The following is a 20,533-nucleotide window of genomic DNA, read 5'->3' as shown; positions in this document are numbered from 1 at the left end:
TATTTTTAAAATTTTGCGGTGCAGAAGTCTACTGGCACAACAATCCGGACATACTTCTCAATATCTACCAGAAGATTAATTTTTAATTTTTAATTTTTAATTTCAATAAAGAATGAGACAAACAGATATATCCTATGACTCAACCAAATACAATCAGTGATTTGCATAATAAAGTTGCAGATTAGATATATGATTTGTCTTACGAATTCTGTCCGTCTTTTTGTCAAGTTAAATTTGTCTAACGTAGTGGGGGTGATTCATTATTGTTAGTGTAAAGTCGAAGCCAAGGAATCAAATCAACACCTTTAAAGCGTCAGCCGCTCTTGCACCTCTTATTTTAAGAAACATTGATAAATGATCACTGATGGAGAAATTGTCTTAGTGGAAGAACATCATTGTAGAGATGGGCATTTCATGATTGTTAATGATCATTAATCTTGAGTGGAGGAGTGGGGCTTAAGATCATCAGTTAGCTAAGCATTCGCACTACATCTACATGCATGAATGCAAAACTAACTACCTCTTCTGAGCTGCCATGACCATTTTCAATGGCACCAAATTCATCAAGAAGATGAATTAGACAGTTTCGCACGCTTATAACAAGCAAATCATCAGCAGTGTTTCCGTAACTGATAGAGCTTACACATTAGATGCTGGAAATAAAATGCACTGGTGGCATGACTTCAACATAATTTCGCCTCATATACACAAAATCAGGAGGCAGAAAAAGTTCATCAAAATATCAAAACCATGACAGTTTCTGGCACATCAGGTCTAGCTCATTAAACATTTTGCAAAATTGATACTAATGGGTTAAGCTTCTACAGCTGCTATAATGCATCCTACTAACCATCCTATTATGTACTCCCCTACCAAGGTGGCACAACATTATCATGCCCTTATGATCAAGAGCATGGAAGGCAACAAAATGCTAGAAATTTTCTTCACATTTGATTTCTATCCTCTACGCAAATTCATTAGAACAAAAGTGGGACAGAAGGGGCAGGAAAAGTAAATACGAACAAATGAACACAACGTCTCTAAGCATTTGATTTCTCTCTCTCTCTCTCTCTCAAACTTTACCTTTTGTTTCTTCTTGGTCTACTATTGCATATTTGTATAGTCATTGGTTTAAATAACTGTGCAAGGTAAAAAGCTTATGGAATAAAAGGATCAACCTCACCAAATGTTTATGGGCTTATCCCTCCATCATGAATTTCTTTTATGGTATGTACGAAATTAACAATGCATGAACATACCACCTGAATGATAACACCATCTAAATAGAAAAAAATTGACAGTCATTGGTACTAGCAGCAAATATTTATCTCTCTCTCTCTCTCTCTAACCTGAAGAGGGGGAAGGCTGTACTTTTTGGGGGACAGGTACTAACTTGTTAATTGGAACGTTCCCTTCAGCAAGTTCTTCTAAACGTTTCCATGTGGCTTCACGTCTTGCTTCAATCTCACCTTCCTTTGATTCATATTCCCTGAACTTAGCCAAGCATTCCTTAAACAGCTCAGGATCTAGATCAAAGAAAATCTTGCGAACATTCAAAGTCAAACTGTGGACAGCCTGATTCCAATGATTTCTGGCATTTTTCTCCAGGGCAGGAAAGATAATGGGCAGTATAACTTTACGATTTTGTATAATTAAATTCTCAATGTGATCGTTGTTCCACAAAAACAAAGCTCTCTCTGCTACCTGGGAAATCAAGTATCAATTGCATAAAGTGAGATTCAGAGATCAGAGACAGTGATTACTTGGATTGCTCAGCTTATCAAAGCAATACCACTATACATTAAGATATAAATAAACCATATAAGAAGGAGCATTACTAATCTCCATAGATAATATTCAAGCAGAAAATCAGGGTTTTAAATTTTATTTATTTATATTTATTTTTAAAGCAGTAGGCGGGTGGGCAGAGCCCAAATATAATTTTTAACCACCTACCTCCACCAAGAGTCGAACTTGCGTAACTAGCCAAACAAAGAGGCTGAAAGTTCAGCCATGCCCCTGGGGACAATATATGCTAAACTTCAGACAGAACAACTGACAAGTGCATAAGTAGCTGGTTCTTTCTCTAAAAAATTAATCAAGTTTTTTCACTGATTTTGACCCAGCTTGAAAAGCAAAGGCAAATCACCATCGGACTGGCAAAATCATTGTAAAAAAATCCCAAAAAGAAATCTCATTGGCCTATATATATTGTTCTCTTAGATAGTCCTGTAAATAATGCACACTTATCTCTTAACAATTACTTTAGCCAGTTCCATGGCTATACAACTAATTTTAGAAGGCTGGACATAAGTAACTTCCTAGTTTAATCAACTGGATAATAAGTACAATGAAAAAGTTATTTAGTATCAATTAAAATTTTCCATGAATTTAGCTTCAAGAATGAATTCCTTGAAAGAAAAAAAAAATATTGGAAGGGTAAAACTGTTGAACAGAATGATATATGCATAGAGCTTTCACTAATTTGAGGGATAAAGACCCTAAAATTAGAAAACTTTATATTAAATCACAAAAACCAACTTTTTTTGTCTTTAATAGAAAAACATTGTTCCTATCTTTGGATTACAATCTAAAATTAGTTTAATGAGTTATTCTTACAGATGATTAAAAACAATTAAAGACACAAAGTTAAAAAACCCACCACTCGCTGAGAGGCCAGCCAGTATGTAGGGGTCTTGAATGTGTACGAGGCTTCGAAATGCTTCATTTTCCTAGGGCCACTCAGCATTTCCAGTATAAGTAAAGGCTCATTTACTTTAAACACTGCTCTTTCAAAAACCATGGAGTATAGGCAGCAATTCCAAACCACAATTGTTACCATCTTATTTGTTATTTATATAATTTTCATCTTCTTCTTCTTCCTACTCTGAAAGAAAAGCCCTGTTACTTTTCTTTTATTCTGTAAAGCCCATGAATTTGAGCACACTCATGATACCCAACCAGAGGCTGCCAGTGCCAGCATTGGCCAATCTCTCTGGCAGTCATACACAACAAGAGACCTCCTACATTTTGCACCTCATTATGTTTAAAGCATATGAAACTATCCATTTACTATTCATTTTATTTATTTAGACCAACCTTTTTTAAGTATAGTTGCCATCACTCCAAAGCAAATGTACTAAAAAAGATGAGAAAACAAAACCACCAATGTTCATGGTCAATGCTCAGTAAACAATTCAGTATAGTTTATAAAATTCAACTGCCCATGTTGATAAGAGAAAATAATGTTGCAGAGATCTCTCCCCACCTAAAACGAACTTCAATAAAATCAACTAAGATTCTGTAAATGTCATGCATGTGATATCTGTAAAAGGAGAAGCTAAAGCTAAAACACAATAAAATCAAGCATATAAAAGCAAAGCAGACCACAATTCAACTCATTACCTGAAAGTGTAAACTGTTCAAACAACGGGCAATTTGCTGAAACAAGGGCACCATGCAGCGTTGAAACTCTGGTAATTGAGTTGCTTCTAAAACTTCCTCCAATTCATTCAGGAACATGACTTCCTTGGAGCTGTTTGTCACTGGCCAGTACTTTAATAAACCCCTGATGACAGCATCTGCAAGCTTGCAGTCTTTCTCCACAAACTGTGTAATGCAATAAGATAATTGCTGATGGTACATTGCTAAGGATTTTGGTTTGTGCAAAGGAATGAGAACCCGTACAAGGAACACTTTATGCTCTTCTTTAAGTGGTAGAGCAAACCCATTAATAATGCTGCCTAGAATTTCCAAAAATTCAGCAATCCCATTATGCCTCTCGGTCTCAAAAATAAACCGATAAAAGATGTTGTTTATAGCTTTCCTTATGAATGGACGATGTACCATAAATTTGCCATAGATGCGGTGGAGAATTGTTTTCAAGTATTCCCTCTCTCTAGGATCTTCAGAATCGAACAAATCCAGCAGCTTAAGAATAAAGGATTGATCTATGTACCTTTTGGCCAATTTTGCATCCGTCTCAGGTGATGCAACAAACCTCAGCAAGAATTCATACACAAGTTGCAAGTGAGGCCAAGCAGGATCCATTGCGGGTTCCTCTTCTTCTAAATCAACACCATCTACAATCTTGTTCTCTCGTGGTTGAGGAATAAGAGTCCTAAACAAATTTGCAGATACCATTTTCACGGCTTCCTGCATAACAGTTTCATTAAACTTGCCATTTGCAGAAGTCACATAATCCACCAACTCCAACAACATCTGACGCTTGATCTCTTTTTCTTTAAGGTTCTTTGTTGGATCGGTGAAGTCAAAAACAACACAACACAAATTAAGCTTTTTGATAAACAAGTTCTGCTTCTCTGCACTTGGAACATCCTTCAATGCAGGCAATGTGCCATAAGAAGAAAGCACCAAATTACCATTCAGCTTCGAATTCATCCCTAGCTGAATCTTGTTACCATCCTGCACTGCATCTGAAGCAGAATCATTCATCTGAGGAGACACAGTGTTCAAATTCCCAGATTTACTTTTCCCCAAATCACTGCTTCTTGAACCGGTGGAAGCAATTGAATGGGTAACAGAATTTCTGCCATGTTCACGATTATCACCTGTCTTAGACGACTTTCGAGGAAGCTTCTTTAGTATTTGCTTGATCATAATTCACATACACGCACAATTACCACACTCTTAAAATCCACAACACTAGTAGTTCTCACACTTTCCCCTAAATCCCATCCAAATGCTAATCAACATCCATCACATCCAACCCTTAAAGCCATCTACACAAAATCCCCAGAATTGGAAAACAAAATTTTGTATCCAAGGAGGGGGCCCAGTTAATCAAATTCTCAGCTTTCTCCTCTCACAACAAACCAAACCAGAACTTAACACAGCTTGTCCGCACTACCCATCTCCGCTAACCAAAACCCAGTAGAAAAATTTTCAACTTTTTGACTAAAATCCAAAAACCCAGATGAGTAAAGTCCCTATAAGAGCATAAGATCAACAGGAACTTTTTTGTGTTAAATGCAAGACCCCCTTTTTCTTCTCTGTTCTTCTATTTGGAAAAGAAAAAGACGAGGAAATTCAAGTACATTCACCACATTAATGAATTTTAACAATCAGGACATGCTTTTAGGAATAATCAAATATAATAAAAATCAAAATTGGAATACTCGTGCACATAAAAATAAAAAGGCACATGCAAGCAAATATGGAGGGTCCAAAACAATAATAGTAAGTAGTAATATTCAATAATTAATTAATTAACTATTATAATACCAATGTTGAATTGTAAAGATACTACTTGCAAAGAAAAAGAATTCAACTTTGTTATGCTCTGGCTTGTTGTTGTTTGTTGACTCGGAAAATTATGTCTTTATTAATTTTCTCTCGTGGCTTCCCTTATTCTTTCACAGATAAGTATTCAACTTCTATATTTTTATAATTTCTACTCTGTCCTGGCCTCTGGCCTCTGGGTGAGCTTCTAATTCTTGATGGTCAAGTCAAACAAAAAAAAAAAAAAAAAACTGGGACAACAATCCAGAAACCGGAATCCGTAAACCAGAACATTTTTCCCACAACGACATCGTTTCGACGCTATGATTTGACATTTGTCTCCGCGACAGGCTCATCCTCTTGCCCCACACCACCTTCTTTTCTTTTCTTTTCTCTTCCTTTCTTTTATTTTTTTCTATTTTTGAATTTGTTACTATTACCAGGGAAATTGGCACCGATTATTTGTTTCACCACCTATTGAATTTTTTTTTTTATTACATGAGACTATTGCTCAAACTACAACTCATATTACATGAGATTATAACTAATATTTACAAATCAGACTATTACTGGGATCAACTTACATCAATACTAATGAAGTTCTGTCTAAATTTTAACCCTCACAAATGTTCAAGGGATGCCTACTCCTCACTCTTAGGTAAGGAATAAGATTACCTTCACTCAATTTTTAATTGAGCAAGAAAATACCCCCACAATACATTTGTAAGGGTTCGAACTGCTGCCCTCCAAGTGACTTAAAATGAAGGAATCTTCGGTTAAATTATGAAAACTAATAATTATTATTAAATATCACCACCTATTGAATTTGATTAGCAATAACGTGGCAATTCAAAATTCTGCAGTAAAATCTTAAAAAAAAAAAAAGCGAATTCACCTAGTCCATTAATTTAAAAGCATGAGGCATACACTTATGCTCACCATCTCATAAATAAATAATTAACCATGAGATATATAAATGGCCGGGCATAATATATCGTGTCACATAATAACTCATGAGACCCTTTTTGATACGAAGCACATACGCCTATAAGATCTCATTTCTATCTTTAGTGACGACGCTTAAGCCAACGGAACTTGTGATACAATACGTTCATTCCATCATAAGTGTGCTGTCGAATCTACTTTATCGCCAGATGAGGTAACTGATTTTATTAGTTTCGGATCATTGGAAGCGTTGACATGCAAACTACCTTACCCACCCATTCTCATCGAATGAGACAATCATCGACCGATGATAATCACACCATTGGATTCTTTCTGAACATTAAAATAAAGTTCTTAAAAATGTTGGCTTCATACAGGGTCCAACTACTGTGCACTTGTGCACTGTACACTTGTACATTTTGTCTACACATGAGTTGGCCGTTGGAAAATTGTTTCAATGAAAAATGAATGTATTTAATCTGGCTTTCATCACAGAGCTCGTTGTTTGCTGAAAAAAAGATTTCTAAATTTGACACAATTTTGAATTGTTTCAAATTTTTATGCTTTAGTCAATTGACTTAATTTGACCATTAAAATTAGTGACCTGTTAAAAAAAATTAATACAAAATCTAGATTTTAGAGACAACATAATATCTAATTAATCTATAATAAATAAATTTAAATATGTAATAAAAATACATTAATTTACCGATAATATTAATCTATTTTTTTAGAACTACATAAAATCTATTAATCTACAATAATTAATTTAAATTTGTAATAAAAAATTAATTTGCCAATAACATTAATATTTGACCAAATAATAACGTCAAATAATCAACTATATAGTTTAAAATCCAACTGTAAATAATAGAAGTATATAGGACTTAAAATTTTAAATTCCTAATTTTCTCAGTTTTAAGCAAATAAAAGGGGCCGCAATGTAAATAGCCAAAAATGGGACACCATAGCCTTCCCCCTTCAGATGAACCTTTTTTGCTCTTTTAGGAATCCTAGGAACAAAACCATCCTTGAATTTTTAATGTCAGTTTATACCTTGTATCCTGGAAAACGGGATGACAAAGTGTAGGGCAGGCTCTAATTTGCATGATGAAATGCAAGACGACGTTTTGCAAAACGCAAACACGTCAAAATTTATGATTTGATCAAAAGCGTCGAGACTCTACTACTACCCCTAGAAAAGTGTCCTACGCCAAAAAAAACATTTGATTTTTATGGGGTGACAGATGATAGGCTGAAATCAAATATTAGCAGGTCCAGCACAAGTTTTCGCTTTTTTTCCGTGTCTTGGAACCGGCCAGGAAAGATGCAAATCCTGAACTAAGATGTTGAATATCAAGGCTTTAACTATTAAAATACAAGTAAATGGAAATGTAAGATTGCTGACTTCAGAATTTTGCTGGCATTCAAAGGCAGGATGCTAAGAGGCAATCTGAACGCAAACCTGTCTGAAGAATTCATCGATGCATCCATGGCTGCTATGCATGGTACGTCATTGTCATGACTTAGCAGTTAGAACCATCATTTTGATCACTGAACACTTCCAGAAGCAGTAATAAACTTTGATCATTGTTGCATAATGCAGACAAAATGCAGCATGCTGTCTGAATATTGAGGCTACAACCACCCTATCTGCATCACAAACTGCATTCCGCTCTGCTGTCAACAAAAGCCTGAATTGATGGTTCTCTCCCAAGAAAGTCGGAAAGAATTTCAATGGGTTCCTTTGATCCCCCAGGAGCCAATACCTGCCAATAAATTGAAAGAAATTTGTGAGCAATAGGGGGGAAAAAAATAAATAAGTTGCCTATTTTATTCCAGGCAAAGGTACTTTACGCAGACAAATTTACAAAGATACCATGCTGGCTTTCAGACTAAAACATCTGCATGTCAACTCTAGTTCTAATTAAACTTGAAGAATGTTTATAAGTTCTACCGTTAATTCATCGATGTAACTTACATTGTTTCTAAACTGCATCCCCACACGCTGGTTCAAAAGACCATCACGAAACTTACAGGCAAATATATCAGCGGCAAATACCTAAAAGTAAGACTTGACTTATTAGTCAAGATATGCAAGGTCACTGCTGGGAAAGCAGAACCACCACAGTCAAAGGTAGTGGCAGGGAACAAGATGACTAAGCATACAAATAATCAAGAAAAAGAATAATGATCAGAATTAATTGCAGAGAGCATTTTGCCTGCATAGATTCAAATGCAATGGGAAGTAAAGAGAGTTCGAGCAGCTCAGACCTCGCTCCAAATGCGGCTGTAACAAGCGGATTCAAAACCAATAGCACTACGCGGGAAACATGACGCTGGATTTGTTCCTTCCAACATAGGCAAACCCAACATCACCTGTGAAAAAATAAAACCAAAAAAAAAAAGATGAAATAGAAATAAATTTAAAAAATGCTATGTTGCTAAAGAACTATGAAACAATTATTTACCTTTGGATGAAGATGCTTGAATAACTCTACAATGTCAACATTGTCAGCCGAATGTATGATTTGGTCAAAAATGCCTGGAAAAAAAACACATCTTTTGAGCTAAGATAGGAAAATATTTGCATAGCTTGATCATTCATAACCAATACTTCATGAATTCATGTAAACAAATTTCCCAAATAGCAATAAAAAATTCTATAGCGGTATCTGTTTGACTATTGACTCGACTGTGGCCCATTTCTGAGCACTGGACACATATAGTTATACTTACTAGTTAACCAAGATGTTTTCCCTTTCTTGTACGAGGGCCCACAGCCATGCAAAACACAACTGCACAGACACTTTTGCAAGACAAAGGAAGGGTACATATTTTTCACTTTTTGTAGGAACAAGTACAAGATAGCCAAGGTCTAAACTCCAAGTATAGAATGTACGAGATACACAATCACTGACAAGCACCAGAATGACTAAACATTCTTAAACATGAATAACAGATGTAATTTTTCAAGGAACTAATAAATTCACAGTTTCCAAAACAAATATATAGCAAGAGGACTTACAATAAAGAATTTCTTGCTTCAATTTCAGTGCAGAAAAGGCATATCGCCGCCTTTTAAGCAATTTACATATTTCATCCTTAATGGGCGTTGTGATATCCTACAAATAATATGTCAACAATTTAATCTCAAGTAATTAAGTAATTGTAGAGAAGGCATCTAACAAACTAGTTTTTCTGAATTCAAATCATATGGTGCGTTCAAGTTATGAGGAAGAATAAAGAAGAGAAAAGGAACAAGAATTTTTCTCTGTGAGTACATAAACATATATGCATATATTGCAAGGAATGAAGAGAAGACCAGACTGGAAGAAACATGTCAAAAGTGTCACCTGATGGAAACCAGAAATCAACTTCAGCGAGAAGCTTTCATAACACCTACAAAATTTCCAGTGTATAACAGGTTGAACTTGTGATTGTCTAAAATAAAACAAAGACAAATATGATCATTACTTACCAGTTCTCTAGCAACTGAGCGGGGATCTCCACAAAGTCAGGATCAACCCGCAGCCCAGAAAATCTAGCAAATGATGCACGGTTGCAAATCTGTTGAACCTAAATGCTCATTATAATCAAAAACCATGTTAGCAAAGGATAATGGCAGTAGATACTAGATGTATGTCATTTTCGAATAAATAGATAAATATATAAGTTCGGAACTGGCCAAAGAAATGCAATAAGGGAAAGGATAGTAACCAAACTAGACATACCACATGGCCAAACTCATGGAAAAAGTTAACCACTTCAGAGAATCTCAATAAACTTGGATGACCAACAATATCCTTTTGAATTTGTGATATCAGTAATGCCACAGGTATCTAGTCAAAGAAGTGCATAAATGAATAACATCAATCTCTGGTTCAGCAAATGGAAATCTACACAGGTTAATTTAACAAGTAGTTGACAATAACAAAAATCTGAATTTCAATTCAAGCAAATCTGCTTGTAGCAGATATATAAAAGCACCAACCAAGGCATTTCCACAACTCTGAGTGCATAATTTTAAAACATCTTTTAGAATAATTCTTCTCTGAGCTAAAGTTAAAAAACCATGCTGAAATGATCACTAAAAGAATTTAGCGCATACAAAAAGGAGAAGGCATTAAAGAAGGTTCAACAATGATTATGAGGATCTGTTGAGAGACTTTCTTATTCAATAATCTCATATTAGTCCATGTTCATGCATTTTTTCTTTTCAGTAGAACAAGTGCTAAAGGAGGTGGTTGTGGTGAGAAAAACTGTAAATTGGTGATGGCATTGCAGGCATGACATGAACAGGGTTGAAAACAATGACAATGTTGCAGATGACTCTACTTCATTAGTTATTGCAGCAATAGTGGAGAAAAAGGGACATATTTTCCCCACATTGGAGCAACAGCAGTACGGATTACTGATGGTAGAAACAGCAGACGGTTGTATAGAGTGTGACGCCATGTAATCAATTAGAGAGGCAGTTTTGTAGTAGTAGTCCAGAAATATTGGTTTATTGTGGTGATTGACCATGGAAAAATTACTTTCTTCTAGAATTATAATACTCAAAGCTTCTTTGCTTCCAAAATTGTACTTTACTCGCATTCGTGAGCATGACTCTTGTTTGCCACAAATCAAAACATCCAAAAATCTGAGAGATAATAACACAATTGTGCTTTGATCTTTTGTGTGCACAGACAGATATTCTACGGCAAGATACTTGATATGATTATATGAACCAACGTTCAAACATACAACACATCAGGAAATATATATTCTTATTACTATTTACAGGGACTAGAATTACAATACTTACCTGTCGGGCGCCAGTTGAAGACAATGCACCATTTTGGAGAGCTACCACACAGGTGTGAACATATTTCCCTTCCCTGTTGTATAACATATATGGCATTATCCATTATTAATGAAGTAAAAAAATAACAACCAAACAAATCATTAAACCTTTTGTATATATCAAGGTAGAAATAACCCAGGAGATCATTAGAACTCAAGTCAAAAACTGAGAAAACTCGAACATCACTGTGCCAAACCACAGCATCTAGAACTTCCTCAAATCTTAAACCTGATGAAGCAAAGATCACAGTTTTTTATCATTGATGACATCAAAACTTTAATTGGAGTCTGTAAGGCATGCTAAAAGGAGAAATTGGGGAGACTTATAATCTTAAAAACACTTTTACCAAAAAGGTCTTGGAAGACTTTGAAGATTCCAGATAGAACCAAATTGACAGGAAAGTACTGCTTAACAGCTCCAAAATCCAGATCAAATTGCAGTTCCTCAACCCTTCTAATATAGTATAGTAGATCCTCAATCCCAAATGGAAGCTCCCCTTCTTCCTTTCTCTGTTGTCTCACCAGAGCCAAAAACAATAAGAGGGGAAACAAACTATGGCACAGGTAAACAGAAGGCCAAGCATGTGCAAACCTTTAAATCTTTCAACATCATAAGTTCTCTAGATGCCAAATCAGTTAAACTGGCAGAGATTTCCTCTAAGAACTCAAATACCTGGATATGACAGGAACATCCTCATGAAAAAATATCAGCTTCGTAGACAATGACGTGGAAATAGAATATGCTATGAGACTAATAACCTAATGCAGTTAATCATTCAGATTTCATGATTAGAGCTACCAAGTCCTGTTGTATAATTATTGCATACCCAAATAAGGCCTCTAGAAAATGCTGCACATAGAATAATCTAAAAGGAGGTAATCAAGTGCCGAATATACCAAAATCCTACCAAAAACTGAAAGAAGTGAAAAATCATTTTCTAACCTCATATTCATCCCAAAAGAGCACATAATTTTACCAGGGGAATGACAGTATCATACAAACCTTAGATGATGACTTTGCCATTCTCAGGTCAAGGGCATAGTCTGCATAATTCGAATAGCCAAGTAAACGACCAAATTTGTGGCGAAGTTCGACCTGAATATTTGGAAGCAAACTTGAAGTCAAATGTCTCAAACAGTAAAGCAATAAGAAACAGTTTCTATAACCTGATTGAAGCAAACAGGATAAGTCATTTAACATTACTTCACAGACCTACAACAATAGTGTTTCTTTATAACATGGTTCAGGAACTTCAGACTATTAAGCTTTCTATGATTTCCAATTGACCACTAAACTTCTGGAACATTAGATGTTTTTGTGTGGCTACAAAATGAAGCAGATATAAAATTTTAAATTCTAAATGACCAATGGCAACATATTGTATGACATTGGCAAACTAGGATTTTCATTGCCAAAAGCCAGAATGTCTCAATTCAATATAAGCTATCAGCATATGGACAGATCTATAAAGTCAATTTAACGCTTACATCTTGGAAAATTTTTTAAAAAAAAACTGTGCATGAAAAATTATATGGATGAGTGAAGGCTGTTGTACCATATCAATACATATCATAAATTGAGCCTGAGAAAAGTGGAGTATTTACCAAGCTTTCCAAAACAGACAAATTGATTCCTCCACACCTCTTCCCATAAGCCACGGCCACTAACCTCCTTGTCCTTCCTACCTTCAAAGGCTCAAATGCACACTGTGAATTATGCAGTCATACGATGCTAAAATCACAAAAAATCTCCACGATTCCAGTAATAACCCAAAACAACAAGAAGAGGGTAGTAAAACTAGGATTTTCTCTCATAGAGTTGAAAACATAAAGTTAGATCACTCAAAAATTGTTGCATACTGTGAGGACAAAAGACCTTGAAGCCAGAATTTAACAAGTTAAAATGGCCAGAGGGTGGCAAAGACATCATACTAATCAACTCAAAAGATATACCTTACATAACTCAAGTACAGCTGCCACATGATGACTTTTCAGTGTCACCTTGAATATACCATTTTCAGCTTTGTCTAAACTCTGCACAGGGACAAATCCATTCCAGCATAAAAAAATAAACTTATAAATGGATTCAGCTGATTTATTTTAAAACAATGCCAGGAATATATTAGGTAAAGCATTTTAGTTTACAATCCAAGACTAAAGGTTTCAATGATTTCTTAAAGTAGGTGAAGCGTTTCAACAATAAATGGATTGCACATTGTAGCTTTTTCTCATTGTAACTTTTTACCTCCCATACCCAGGCCTATTTATACACTGAGAATTTTATTTGATGTAAACATTTGCTTCTGTTTTCTACTAGAGTAATACTGCTGGTGTACAAACATTTACATACAAACTAATGTGGACCTTTGTCGTTACCACATGGCTGACATCATTTACATTTATACATTTTGTTAACTTTTTTGTTTTCACTCTTTTAATATTTTACTGCTTTGTCAGCTTTCATACGATAGTTTTTATAAAAAATTAGCATGTGCAGTATTATTATTATTATTATTATTTCACTAATAGCCATGTATCGAGTTGCTTGTTGCATTTTTTTTTTCCCTAACTAATAGCAGACAGTTCATTGATATCAGTTATCTAAATTCTCAAAGATAAAGATTTCTACAAGGTTTACCTCTAACGACTATCTTTTTCAACAGACATTAGGTGGATATAGAAAAATTACTAAACATTCTTAGTTACTATTCTAATTGACTCCACCAACATTTGCACCAAAAAGGGTAATTAATTACTCAAATAATTACAATGATTCCCATCCACACCAGAACTGGACAAATGAGTAGGATACAATGAGTCTATTGGTTTTCCGATGTATACCAGGATATTCATATTGAATAAGAAGAACTCAAAAAGCAAAAACAACAACAAAAACAACAACTGTTAATAGGGTGGGAGATAAAATTAACCTTAAGAAACTCTGGAGGCAATCCTAAAAGGTCAGCCTCACTGAAGAGAAGAAAAGTTTTATCATCATTCAAATTCCGAACATACTGCAAGCTTAGCTCGTCTATTTGATCTCTCAATCGTTGTACTTCCTCTCTTTTGGATATGGTAAGGTTCAATCCACTCCCCTCAAAGTCTCTAACCTGTCACTGATCAGAAAGGGATTACAACTGAATGCCATTGAATACAACGGAATAAATTTGTATACAGCTGAATACAACTGACCCAGCTTAATAAAATTCTTCAGAAGGCAAGTTTTTAACACCAAACCGTCCACATTCATTGGTACAATGCTAATAGAAACAAAAGAAATTAACTAAATAATCTAAAGTTACCAGCTCTGCTGTTTACAGAAACATGAGACCACGATACAAAAAAATCTCCTTACCAAGGACTGAATGTACCGTTTAGCTTCAGGGCTCACCCATTCTCCCTTTGCAGCAACAGCTTTGACAACACGATATACATCTTCACGGTTACTAATCAGCTTGCACAAAATAGTGCAATGTTCAATTCCAAACTCTAATAAATAAATGCAATGATAATCATAATCTTTGTTTTGCCCATCTTACAACAATCATATATCTATAACCACAGAATATAACATGGACATGGAGTCAACATATCTGACTGTGTCATTGTTGTTTATCCTAACTACTTAAGTCCATAACATTTCAAAGTTATAGCATAAGTTGGTGGTTTGATTCTCAATGTAAAAAGCTGATAATTGTATCTGCGATTATTAATAACTCCCCCCACCATGATATACTATATAAGTAAGAGAACAAAGTAAAAAAGTGAAACCTGCAAGACAACATGTGAGCATCTATTTTACGCTCTGCTTCAGCACTCGCTTTACGCACATCATCAGAAGTGCACACCAACTTTGGAAACACACAAGATTGCACCAATGGAAATTGCTGTGCCTCCAACTCCGCTAGGGGCGAAATAACATTCATAAATGTAACCTGCATGTTTTTATTTGAACAAATAAATAAATAAGTACCTCTGCAATTCTAATTCACCACAACGATGATAACAGAAAAAAAAAAAAAAAAAAAAAAAAAAAGATGCAGCACCTCCCAAGTTACACAAGTCTATGAAAGATTTAATGAATCCAAACAAATAGTGACCATGTATATAAATTTTAAACAAGAACTAACACTAACAGCATTTTATGGAATGATAACAAATTGAATTTCACAAGTAAACGGTGATTTTTTCACAAAATGTTAAAATGCGACAGTATGTGTATTCCTTAACTGATGAATTGCCACGTCATAGTTCATCGACAATAACTAAGTAAAAAATTGCGTTTAATACCTTGTCAAGGGGAACGGAAGCGACTGCGTCGTGCACTTCTTTTGACTTTGAAACAATTTTATCTGCTAGTTTCAAAATCTCGGACGCCGACAAATTGACGCGAACTATAGAGCCTTGAAGATCTGAATTTGACAAAATCAAAACAAAGCAACATAAACATCATACTTAAAACCATAATCTTAAAAACGATAGAGAACTAGCTACAGATTGAAGCGTCAAGAGAACCTTTCTTCTTGTGTCGTCTCTTGAAAGCCGTGATGGCGAAGTTGACAGCGATAACGGCGAGAGCTGTAGCTCCGGTGAAGGCTAAGACGTTTCTTTCTCGTTTCTGTTTAGACATTTTCTCGCTGTTTCTTTCACTCTCCATCGATTTCTTTATTTGTTTATTTTCTTTTCTGAGTTCTGACGAAACAAGCGGCAATTACGATTTAGGAGGGAAATATTGGCGTTGATGGCTCAGGCGGAAAAAGGAAACAAAGAAAAATTTGACTAAATTAAAGCCTGACAGACGAACTGTGAGTGAAAAGATATTCCGTGCTTCTAAATTTTAAATGTCAGGAGATGTCTCCTTATCAGGCCTTACGGCTTTGAAGGGCCGGCCCTTTATCCATGGGCTTCAATTAGAAGATGAATGGGGCTTTCAACACCCCTTTAAAACTCTTATGAAACCGACCTTTTTATATTTATATCTCTTGTTTAGTTTCTTTGATGTAAATTATAAAATACGACAAAAATTACAATAAAGTTAAATTAAATTTTTCCATCGGTCTACAATAGTTAATGGCGGCCTACCCCACTATCCCTACATATGGCAATGGGTACCGCCCGCAGCAAGTCTATTATTACTAAATTTGTATTCACACAAAATTTAAATTATTAAATTTGCACCCGCACTTGCTGCAAATTAAATAGTTTTTTTTTTGTGAATTTTTACATTTAAAATCATAAATGTTTAATATGTAAATTTATATTAATAACCTAAAAGTTCATATAATATACTCAATTTTAAATTTAATTAATATAAATAAAAAATTAAAATTTCAACATTAATCTAACACAAATTCTCAAATTTAAGTATGAAATATCTAAATTCATAAAAAAAAAAAAAACAAATGCCATGAAAAATTCATGGGTGTGTGGTTGTAGCTCATGGGTGAAAGAGAAACAATTTGGAAGGCTAGGTTTTGCAGCAGCTGCTCACGGGCGAAAAGGAAATAGTTTGGGTTTCTTTTAAGTTTGATTATGAGTTACGACTTGCATACACTACACATGCATGTTTACACTTTACATTTATTTTATTTATATATTTTTAGATTTAGTTATTTTTTCAATTAAAATTACATTAAAAATATTTGTGCAAAAAAAAACGTGGGTTTGGCGGATATTCATGTGGGCATCCATCGGATATTTAGTTAATACCAAATCCACCTGCAATGTAGTATGAGTTTCAATTTATAATACTGAACCTGCCCACTATGGGAATTTGTGGGCTTGTGAGTACAATTGTCTTCCCTAACTATCCCCTAAGTTAGATTTGAGAAGTTGGGTCCAAGTCTCATCTATATATTTAAATATGAGCTAATTTTTCTCCCACTAATTCGTGGTGTCAATTGTTCTTTTAAACTTTTTAAAAATTTGTAAACATTACTAAGGGTGGTAAATTTGCAAACATTACTGAGGATCGTTTAAATAAGGGATTGTATTGAATTCTTATTGTAAAAATATCAGTTGTATTATATCTCATTAAAAAAATATATTAATTTTAATTTATTTCGTTAATGATTCAAAATTATTGGATTTTATATCAAAAAAATTAATTTTCAATCATTTACATATACTAGTTAGGATTCAAGACTTGCAAAAGAGATTTTAATTTAATTAAATTCATATCGTCATTGAATATAATGTCATCTAGCAAAACAGCTAAGAAAACCAAAAAACAAAAAGGGTCTTGAAACTTGTAAGGATATTAAAGGGGTACGAAAAACATTACTCTTAACTGATTTGATTTTAGAGTAGAGTTTTTAACAGTCCTTTAAAATCCTTAAAACACTCGTTTTGAACTTTATTATTTAAAATATTCTCAATTTAATATATAAAATATAAAATTATGTATTAAAACGAACTATCTTCCTATAAAAACGTTTTCACCTAAAAAATGTATATTTTAAAAGTTTTTATTTATAAAATGTATACAAAATTTAAAATCTTGAATTATTTCTTCTTATTAGATAACTTATGTTTTTCATAACTCCAAATTCTTATAATTTTCTAAACAAAAATATTTTTATTAAAATTAAAATATAAATATAAGCTAAGAAACAGGGTGGTTGTAAAAAAATAAAAAAATAACAATTTATTCAAATATTTAATTAAATTTATATTTAAAATAAAAAATTAATTAAATTAGGTTTAATTATTTAAGCAATTTCAATAAAAAAGTGATTTAATTGGAAAATTTTGAGATGTTAAGAGGGCCTATTCTTTGAATTTATTTTGACCGAAGGAGTGAAGTGTCATTCCAACTTCCAAGTCTTAAGTTAAACCCCCCCCCCCCCACCTTGAATAGTTGCACAAAACAGTTTGGGCCAAACCTTCGGGCTACCCGGCCCAAGGACAGAAGAAAGTGAAAAACAAGAAACACCAAATCTCAAGTGGGGAAACCGGCAACTGAAAACCCCTCCAACGCTCCCATCGTTCTCTCCTCTGGTTGGCGTCCGAGTAAATAACACAATCACTTCTCACAACTGAGAAAATCCCATCAACCAATGGCTCCTAAAGCCAAACCAAAGCCTTCACCTTCTCCGTCGCAGCCTCCTCCACCAATCGAAGACCTCTTCACCTCGCTTAACAGACACATCGAACGATCCGAATTCGAACAAGCCGTCAAAGTCGCAGATCAAGGTCCAATTTTCATATTTCAATTCTCTCTAATTTTATTACCAAAATTCTTTACATTTCGATTATTTTCTTACCGTTGCGCGTGAAACATTTCGCAGTACTTTCCACTAATCCCAGCGACGAGGACGCGATGCGATGCAAAGTGGTGGCTCTGATAAAGGCTGATAACATTGACGATGCTCTCTCTACGATTCAATCGTCTCAGAAGTTTACTTTTGATTTTAATTACTTAAAGGTTTTTAATGTTGTCATTTTTTCCTTTTGCTTCCTATTTATGTGCCTAAATTACATTTGTGTGCCATTATGGATAAAAGAAAGTTGGTTAGTTTCGAAGAAGTTTGTTTAACTTCATATCTGCATAAGCTTCTTAGCTGCCATGATACAACCAATTACCTTTGAACTTGTCAGTCCGGGACTTTAGGTGAAGCAATGTGAGCATACATGGATGCAGGTTTTGCTAAACAAATTACAATTCATAGGATATTGCGTTTACAACTGTTACTTTAACTTACTGCCTTGCTGGTTGTATCTGTTCTTAGATAAAATTAAACAGATTTGATAATATTTACATTAAGTTGTAGTATAGGTCTTCTCTCTTAGTGTGATTTCATTATGGCAATCTGAAAACATGTGAGATAATGCATCCAATGCTAATTTGCATTCTGTGGCTGCTAGATTTGCTTGATTTAGGATTATAGTGGTGCAATCAAAGTGTATCTTTAGATGCATTGAATGCACTAAATTTTTATCAACTTCCAGTATTGATTTTGATTTTCCTTTGGCTATTTTTAAATAGGCATACTGCCTATACAGGCAAAACAGGTTAGATGAAGCGTTGGAATCCTTGAAAATCCAAGAGAACAATCCAGCAACAATGCTGTTAAAGTCACAGATTCTATATCGCTCAGGAGAAATGGATGCCTGTGTGGAGTTCTACCAGAAGCTTCAAAAATCCAAGATTGACTCTCTAGAAATAAATTTTGTTGCTGGTTTGATTTCTGCTGGGAGAGCTTCTGAAGTTCAAAAGACACTGGATTTACTTAGGGTGAAAGCTACTAGCAGTTTTGAGTTGGCATACAACACAGCTTGTTCTTTGGCAGAAATGAATAAGTACACTGAAGCAGAACAGCTCTTGTTGACTGCCCGAAGGTAGCATTTTTCTATTTTCTTGCGGATATTCATTATTGTGGGAAAATTTTCTGGTTGTTACCGTTCAGAATTATTGTATCATGACTTTGGAAATATGTTAGCAAACTGCTGCTTAGAATATTTAAGCATGCCATTTGAAATATATACATTTTTTTATTTGTAATTTTTTATTGAAGCAGTCTGTTGTCTCTATTGTCATACTATTACAAATGAGCCATTATAATTACTGTGAAGAGGATGCATTGTCATGATTCTTATGTACTTGATTTTTGTCAGAATTGGTCAGGAAACTCTGACCGATGACAACTTTGCTGAGGATGATATAGAGATTGAATTGGCTCCTATAGCTGTCCAATTAGCCTATGTTCAGCAGGTAAACAAAAGTGATGAAAATATTTTACCTTCTCTTTTTCTTATTATTTTCTTACTCTATTTTATCAAAAGGGGTTATACAGTGGCCAATAACTCAAATCTGCTTGTTCTATCAGCTCCTTGGAAACACACAAGAAGCATTTGGAGCTTACACAGATATCATCAAACGAAATCTGGCGGATGAATCATCATTTGCGGTGGCCGTGAACAACCTCGTTGCATTGAAAGGTCCAAAAGATGTTAATGATAGCCTAAAGAAACTTGATCGCATTAAAGAGAAAGACATGCAAAACTTTCAGCTAGCTCGTGTACTTGACTTGAAGCTGTCACCAAAACAAAGGGAGGCAATATATGCCAATCGGGTGCTCTTACTTCTTCATGCCAATAAGATGGATCAGGTATTCAGTTGGATCATATTTTTCTTTGATTGATTCGTTTTATCTATTCCTACTCTGAACTGAGTCATCCATTTGAAGACTCTTGCTTACTTGATATCTCATAATATGTTGCTGAAATTTTTGCAGGCTCGAGAACTTGTAGCTGCATTGCCTGATATGTTTCCTGATAGTGTGATGCCATTACTGCTTCAAGCTGCTGTCCTAGTGAGAGAGAACAAGGCTGGGAAAGCTGAAGAACTCCTAGGGCAGTTTTCTGAAAAGCTCCCTGATAAATCTAAAATTATTCTCTTGGCAAGGGCACAGGTTGCTGCTGCTGCCAACCACCCTTTTATTGCGGCTGAGTCTCTGGCTAAGATACCTGATATCCAACACATGCCTGCTACTGTTGC

At 34.7% G+C, this 20,533-nt stretch overlaps 3 protein-coding genes across 5 annotated transcripts in view; 1 reads left to right on the top strand and 2 right to left on the bottom strand.

Annotated features, from left to right (window-relative positions):
- Positions 1-1,157: 1,157 nt before the first annotated feature.
- Positions 1,158-5,618, bottom strand: LOC18043765 (serine/threonine protein phosphatase 2A 57 kDa regulatory subunit B' theta isoform). Its single transcript, XM_006438067.2, has 2 exons — positions 3,406-5,618; positions 1,158-1,704 (listed from the first exon to the last, which is right to left on the bottom strand). Exons 1-2 carry the CDS (start codon positions 4,618-4,620, stop codon positions 1,345-1,347), a joined length of 1,575 nt encoding a protein of 524 aa, XP_006438130.1. The 5' UTR covers positions 4,621-5,618; the 3' UTR covers positions 1,158-1,344.
- A 1,684-nt stretch (positions 5,619-7,302) lies between these two features.
- LOC18043764 (probable thimet oligopeptidase) lies at positions 7,303-15,845 on the bottom strand. Of its 3 annotated transcripts, XM_006438066.2 has the most exons (20): positions 15,550-15,845; positions 15,325-15,446; positions 14,806-14,969; positions 14,390-14,480; positions 13,965-14,144; positions 12,988-13,068; positions 12,640-12,720; positions 12,038-12,130; positions 11,627-11,707; positions 11,382-11,544; positions 11,143-11,263; positions 10,997-11,069; positions 9,921-10,028; positions 9,668-9,765; positions 9,543-9,588; positions 9,215-9,311; positions 8,658-8,731; positions 8,461-8,565; positions 8,168-8,248; positions 7,303-7,955 (listed from the first exon to the last, which is right to left on the bottom strand). In XM_006438066.2, exons 1-20 carry the CDS (start codon positions 15,689-15,691, stop codon positions 7,845-7,847), a joined length of 2,112 nt encoding a protein of 703 aa, XP_006438129.1. In that variant the 5' UTR covers positions 15,692-15,845; the 3' UTR covers positions 7,303-7,844. The 3 variants fall into 3 exon arrangements, with proteins under 3 accessions (XP_006438129.1, XP_024041358.1, XP_024041357.1); XM_024185589.1 differs by lacking the exon at positions 7,303-7,955 and having other exon boundaries at positions 8,409-8,565; XM_024185590.1 differs by lacking the exons at positions 15,325-15,446; positions 15,550-15,845 and having other exon boundaries at positions 14,390-14,523; positions 14,806-14,925.
- Positions 15,846-17,911: 2,066 nt separating this feature from the next.
- Positions 17,912-20,533, top strand: part of LOC18043763 (signal recognition particle subunit SRP72) — a 3,856-nt gene continuing 1,234 nt past the window's right edge. The window contains exons 1-6 of the mRNA XM_006438065.2: positions 17,912-18,228; positions 18,324-18,460; positions 19,022-19,374; positions 19,651-19,747; positions 19,863-20,144; positions 20,271-20,528. Of these exons, the coding sequence (XP_006438128.2) occupies positions 18,093-18,228; positions 18,324-18,460; positions 19,022-19,374; positions 19,651-19,747; positions 19,863-20,144; positions 20,271-20,528 (1,263 nt within the window). The 5' untranslated portion in view covers positions 17,912-18,092. The remainder of the gene's footprint in view (positions 18,229-18,323; positions 18,461-19,021; positions 19,375-19,650; positions 19,748-19,862; positions 20,145-20,270; positions 20,529-20,533) is intronic.

The sequence above is a fragment of the Citrus clementina genome, unplaced genomic scaffold (genome assembly GCF_000493195.1).
Source record: "Citrus clementina cultivar Clemenules unplaced genomic scaffold, Citrus_clementina_v1.0 scaffold_4, whole genome shotgun sequence".
NCBI classification, from domain to species: Eukaryota; Viridiplantae; Streptophyta; class Magnoliopsida; order Sapindales; family Rutaceae; genus Citrus; species Citrus x clementina.
The sequence above is the reverse complement of the archived record's forward strand: the minus strand, read 5'-3'. Positions and strand labels throughout refer to the sequence as shown.